We start from the raw sequence: 7,020 nt of genomic DNA, 5'->3' as shown, positions 1-7,020 counted from the left end.
TGACTTACTTTATATGTTGCTATTTTGAAAAAAAAAAATGTATTTCAACTAAAGCTGTTATCCACAGAATATAATTATAGATAAAGCCTGTAATGTGTAGGGACTTATAGTACAGCTATAATTGTAAAGATAATCTGTTCTATATCTTGTATTTAGTATGGAATATACCAGGTTAGTCTTAAAGCTGCATGCCTCTTGATAAGCCAAAATATTTTAATAATATCAAATCTGAGAAAAATATACTAAGTTTTTAAGAAAAGTATATAACAATATACATGGTTTATTACAAACACAACACGTGCCAAACTAGCCTCAGTGATAAGGAGTTCAGACTTCTAGTTACAAATTGGAGGTTCGAAGCTAAATGAAACATTATAGTATATATGATTATTTATGATTTTTATTATATTTATAAAACCTTTATACATACCAATCTGTATACATTGAAATATGAAACATTATAATAAATAATAAAGATATCATAACTTTTATATACGTAATGTTTCATCATTTCAATGTATACGCCTCCATGACACCTTCATTGCTTCCAAAACGTCCAGCACGTAGCTTGGTTTACTGTTTCAGAAACAGGTAGAAGTCAGAGGGGGGCAAGTCCGGAGAATATGGGGGATGAGGACGAATTTCAAAGCCGCAGTTAGTTGCGACAGCCATCGCAACTTGGGATATGTGAGCTAGCGCATTGTCGTGCGGGAGCGGAACGCCTTGAGTAAGTGTGCCCCTCCTTTTACACGCGATTTCTGGACGCAGACGCTTCAATTCGTCTCCATAGTACGTACCGTTTATGGTACGACCTTGCTCAGGATAGTCAATCATGATTATCCCCTGACTATCCAAACAATTTGAAGCCATCATGGCATTCTCTTGAATTTCTTCGGAGGAGGTGAGCCAGGGTGCTTTCACTGCATACTCTGTATTTTTTAATTATTGATCCATGTTTCATCCTGAGTTACGATCCGGTAGATAAAATCAGTTTCATCCTCGTAGCGAGACAAAATATATCTTGAAATGTCAAGCCTGGTCCGTTTCTGGTTGTCCGTCAATTGTCTGGGGACCCATCTAGCGGAAACCTTTGACATTCCATAGACATCAGTCAGAATTGCCCAGCATTGCCTGAACTGAACCAAAGCTTATACCAATTTCCCTAGCAATACTTCAAAGGTCTCGCCTTCTGTCGCACATGACCAGATCGTGCACATTGTTGGTGGCCTCTTTTGGCCGCCCAGACAGCTCATCATCTCTAATTCTGTCCCTCTTAAATTCAGCAGCCCATTTTTTCACAATGCTATAGAAAGGGGCCGCCTTCCCAAATGTTTCCATGAAGTCTTCATGGATTTCTTTGGGGGACATCCCTATCTAACAGTGGTATATAATGACGGTTCTGCTTTCAACTTTTTCCATTTGGTCTCAATAACACACCCCTCTACTGATCAAAGTATGTTTTATGTTACTTAATCTATGTAGAACCGCGTGTAACAGGGTCATTATCTTCAATTAGATACGGTACCGACGTATCGTGTTTAAATTTCAGTATAGTGGCTAAAAGTATATCGGGCCGAGAACCTTTTGATCATACCTCGTAGATTTAGATAATAGATGCACATTTAGATGTGACCATCATGGCCTCCTTTTTATGTTATGTAAACAGTGTTCAATGGTAATATTACATTACATTAACTAAGTGAAGGACTATCAGAGAGTAATAAGTGACACATCATGACTAGATCTCAATTTTATTTATTCATACAATAATATAGGTATTTAATTTTGGTATGTCACTAACAAACTATTAAACTATTTAAAAGAAAAATGAAAGAAATAAACTGTAATAGCAGGAAATGTATACAGCTCATTTCATGTACAATTTTGTGTAAAAAATACAGGCACAAAATACTTTTTCATTATTGCGTTTTAAATCACTTTATACAGTTAAGTATAAGCATGATTATTGTACATCATACAATAGGTTAAAAGACTTGATGTTAATAAATATATGTATACAGTAAAATATAGTCATGATTATTGTACACCATGTAACAGGTTAAAAGACATGATGTTAATGAATATATGTATACAGTAAAATATGGTCATGATTAGTGTACACCATATAACAGGTTAAAAGACTTGATGTTAATGAATATATGTATACAGTAAAGTATAGGCATGATTATTGTACACCATACAACAAGTTAAAAGACTTGATGTTAATGAATATATGTATACAGTAAAGTATAGGCATGATTATTGTACACCATACAACAGGTTAAAAGACTTGATGTTAATGAATATATGTATACAGTAAAGTATAGGCATGATTATTGTACACCATACAGCAGGTTAAAAGACTTGATGTTAATAAATATAAGTATAGAGTAAAATACAGGCATGATTATTGTACACCATGCAACAGGTTAAAACATTTGATGATTATGTGACAGTTTGTACATAGTAACATATAACTTCAAGATTCCAATGTGCAATAGTTCAGTAAAGTGTTAAGTTGTTATGGTTATATATAAGGAGTCTTAGGACCATATTCAGTCACCCTAAAATGAGACTTTGAAACTAACTTTCTGAAAAAGTTATTTATTTTAACCTAGTGTCACATTGAAATCTGTCACACATTCCCACAATGTCTTTTTATTCGCTACTATTATTCTGCCACTATGCCATACTTTTAGAAGATTTACCATGGTTTTTGTCCATCAAGATCTTTGTTTTGGCGAGCCTCACTGAGGTCACATAATTATTGATAGATATTGCCTCACTCATGCAAACACAATATACTGATCCAGTTTTTCTAGATGGTTATGTTTCAAAGCTTTTCATTTGAACATGTGATTAGAGTAAGTGTGAGAATAGTTCTAGCAGTAAGATACATTGTTGTTAATGAGACTGTGAAAGTGATGAGATATTTTATTCAAGTGACACATTAAAAATCTTTATTTTACTACTTTGATTCATTCCCACCAATAATCTCTTGGTATTCTGGCAGTATGCAATACTTGCTGGTGTATACATGCCATGATTTTTATCTAACAGTATTTTCACTTTGGTGAGATCATGTGATAATTGATGGACATTGTTTGAGTCACGACCACACACATAAACTGATCCATATTCATCAACAGCAAGTTGGAGAGGACATTTCAGTTGATCATCTTTGTAGATAGCCTTCACCGTACCATCAAAGGTCAAACAGGTCACGGTGTGTCTGTCACAATCAGAGACATATATCATAGAATTGTCAGGACTGACAGTCAAGTACCAAGGATTGTTAAACAGAGTCTGACCGTTGTCATCTGTGTCAAATGATTTCACTATTTCACCTGACATACTTAAAATATTAATATTTTCTGTAAAGGATTCGTTATGTGAAACAACAAGATGGTTATTACTGTAAGCAATACCAAAACAGCAACCATGTCCTGGAATCTCAGTGGTATTTAAAACTTCCATTTCCTCAGAAAATGTAATCAGTCTGATCATTCTTTCATATGGAAATGTTACAGCAACTTTATGATCTGAAACTTTTGTTATTCCACAAGGTAGGTTTTTAAATTTTGTTTCTTTAATACATTTTGCATTTGACTTTTCAAGTATAAATATGACTAGAGTACACCTATCATAATTTAATGCAAGAAGTGTATGTTCAGATAGCACAAGTAAAGAAATTATTCTTTTAAACTCATGATTGATATTTAAATCAAAGGTAAGCCTTCTTTCTACAGCTGATACATGTACTTCATCGAATGAGAAAAAGCTTGTTTGATTCTCTAGAGATTTTACTGTTGGTTGAATGTCAGATTTTTTTAGTTTGTATCGTTGTATATTGGAATGTTGTATTTGGTCAGTGGTGACTTGAATTTGTTTACACATTTGTTTCACTAACTTCAGTTTTATAAATAGTTCACAGTTTTTACCAACTTTATGAGCCTGTTCTAAATCTACAGTAAGAGCCTTCAAATTTCCAACTAAATTCAAATGTTCAAACTTGAGTTTTTTAAAGTTTGTGTTTGTCTCAACAACCTCTTCTTTCATATCTGTTTCAGCTTGTCTTATATTTTCTTCAAATTTTGTTTCCTTTACAGATAACTTTTGAATTAGTTCTAACCTTTCTTTTTCCAACCTAGCAATGGTCTCTTCCATTTTGTTATCAAAGTCATCAATTAGATCTTGATGATGTTGTTTGTAAGTTGTTATCAGTTTGTTGCTATGCTCAGTACATGATTCAGTTACATTTTCCTCTTGTTTCTTAATCACTTCACTTTTAGCATCCAACAGCTTTTCTGTGTCTTGTATATCCTTTGACAATTGATCCATATTTTTGCTAAAGTTTATTAGTTCATCACTTTTTTGTATGTCTGAAGCAAGCGTTGGTAAATGGGCGATATCTCTGCAGTTTACATGCCCATTATCCTTGCATTCTTGGCAGGCTTCTGTCTTACATTCAGAACAGTAAAATTTGACCAGCTGTCCAGGATGAGTGGAACATTTCTCAAAATAAAAATCCTGCGGCATACTGTTACTGTCTTGGATTTTGTGAGTTTTAAATTGTCTCTTATGATATCTTTGACAGGTCACACATATATAATCCTCACAATCTACACAGAAAGCTACAGCTGTAGCATATCCATCACCATGTCTGTCACATTCCTCACAATACATTTCTTTAACTTCATCAGAGTCTTGTGTTTGTGATCCACTGAAATAAGTAGCCATTTTTGCTTATTTGTTCATCTTTGTATAATTCACAGGAACAATTAAACAATATAAGTATTGAGTTTTAATATTAATATTGAAGATTTTATAGTATGAAAATGCTGTCAATGCAATTCTCATTAATATTACGTTCATTTGAACAAAATAATTTGGTTTTAACATACAAAGGTTTAACACTGGTAATTCAATACTTCGTTTTCAATACTAGTTTATTGATTACAGCACAATAGCTATATACATTGAATACTCGCATGTCAGGTGCTATGTTACAATGGCCTAACTTGTTAGGTTTACAAAACCAGATAAATTATTGTTGTCATGTATAATTAATGCTTGATCAGTGGTGATATTTGAGGCCAAAGAATTATTGAATTTTATGATTTATTGAATAGAAAATTCATCAGTTTGGTAATGAATGCTTCAAGTTTAAATACAATGTTCTTGTTTAAATATTTGATTTCGGTTCTTTTTTATAGTGAATAGAAAGTAAGAAATTCTTTGTTAGCTTGAATGACTATCTATATCAGCATATCAGGTGTTATATATTACAATGACCTAACTTGATAAGTTTAAATAATCAGATACAACATTGTTGCTTTGCATAACTTCTGTTTGATAAGAGGTAATATGGTAGACAAAAAATACAAAAAATTATAAATTAGTTTGATAACGCTTTATGTTAAAATGTAGTTGTATTTTATTATGTAAAAAGTTATGATATTACCTTGTTTTAAATTTTCATATATGTTTTTGTAAAACTATTCCTGTGTTTTTTTTTAAAAATTCTGATTATATGTACCATAATAAACAAATACATGTCAAATTGTCGTTTATATGTTATGCATTAGAGGTTAAATTATCATGTTTTGCTTATCCTGATGTAGAAAATTACTATATACATGAGTAACTTTTAAAAAATATATATTCATTCAATATTGTTGAAATGTGTGGGTGCTTTCATTTACCTCAAGTTTTTATTTTGAAAAGAAAATGAAACCACCTTTTGTAGCAAGATGTACAGGTTTGCCATACTAATACCCAGAGCAGTCCATCAATATTCTTATATATTATTTTTTATTTTAAATAGCACTTCTCTCATTATGCTTAAAGATAGAAAACATTTCAATGCGTCTTATAAAGTGACATTATTATGATGTCACCTTCGCTAAATAATGGCTTGCCTAATTTTGGAGTTATTTCCCTTTTTCCCTTTTTACACTTTGAAATTTGTCCGGAACATAACTCAGACACTACAAGCGGTATTCTTTTCTGTGTCCAAAACTTTTTCGGGGAACATCACCCGGTTAAACCAGTTCTTGTTGTTTTGACGTTGTCTATCACCACAACACTGTGTGCTGGAAAATTGGGAATTAGCTTTTAATAAAGCCACTTGATTACTACAGTAATCACCTAATGGGGTACTCGCTTGGTACCCGAGACGAATTCGCCAGCGCGACTGCGAGTGCAACAGAGGTCGGAGACATTTTTCAATTGCTGAATTCAGTCGTGTTGTAACTTAATATACATGCTGAAGCATTCTCGTATTTACAGTACATGGAAAAATATGAAAAAAGAAAACAAATAGATAAAAAAAGGGCAGAAGTAAGATAGAAAGGCCTAATAAAAATATTACCAATTGTTCAAATAAAACCTTCTGCATGCAAAACAAGCAACATTATCACTAACAGAATTGATAACATTCTTTCAACTGTTACCAGTTGGTGTGTTTTCATACATGTATATGATATATTCTTGCCACCATTGTGTACTTCTAAATTTAAGTTTCTCCATTCTCGAACATATTTGAACCGAAGGACTTAACATTCTTTAATGTACATTTGTAGGTAATAAATAATGTAATGTCACTAACGGGGAAAAATGAAATTTAAAAGCATAAACCTTAACAGGAATTAAATTTTATTGATAAATACAACTCATCACATTGACAATTTTGTGTATTTACAGGTAAATAAAATCTATTGTTTCTATTTTCATTTTGGTAATTTCAGTTTATACAGTGAATAAGAGGCTTTTTATTATTTACATCACACAACCGTATAGAACAGGTCAAAGGACTTGATATTTTATGAATACATGTATATGCATTAACATATTATTTCAAAATTCGAATGTGCCATAGTTATGAAAAGTGTTAAGTTGTTATGGTTATAAGGAGCCTATTCACCCACCCTAAAATAAGACTTTTAAATGAACTTTGTGTAAGAGTTTCATATTTTATCCTTTATCCTTCTGACGCTTTGAAAACTTTGATATTGTCAC

At 32.3% G+C, this 7,020-nt stretch overlaps 1 protein-coding gene across 1 annotated transcript; it reads right to left on the bottom strand.

The window, feature by feature from the left end:
- Window positions 1-2,121: 2,121 nt before the first annotated feature.
- Window positions 2,122-4,882, bottom strand: LOC132743771 (uncharacterized). The gene has a single exon (XM_060732333.1). The coding sequence runs from the start codon at window positions 4,738-4,740 to the stop codon at window positions 2,935-2,937; it is 1,806 nt and encodes a 601-aa protein (XP_060588316.1). The 5' UTR covers window positions 4,741-4,882; the 3' UTR covers window positions 2,122-2,934.
- Window positions 4,883-7,020: the final 2,138 nt, after the last annotated feature.

Source organism: Ruditapes philippinarum, unplaced genomic scaffold, assembly GCF_026571515.1.
Source record: "Ruditapes philippinarum isolate M1 unplaced genomic scaffold, ASM2657151v2 ctg5352_1_1_1_1, whole genome shotgun sequence".
Lineage (NCBI taxonomy): Eukaryota > Metazoa > Mollusca > Bivalvia > Venerida > Veneridae > Ruditapes > Ruditapes philippinarum.
This window is presented reverse-complemented; position numbering and strand designations above follow the sequence as displayed.

What these genes read in the sequence shown, in the direction of transcription:
- LOC132743771 (XM_060732333.1), bottom strand. Translation starts at nt 4,740, where the DNA reads ATGGCTACTTATTTCAGTGGATCACAAACACAAGACTCTGATGAAGTT.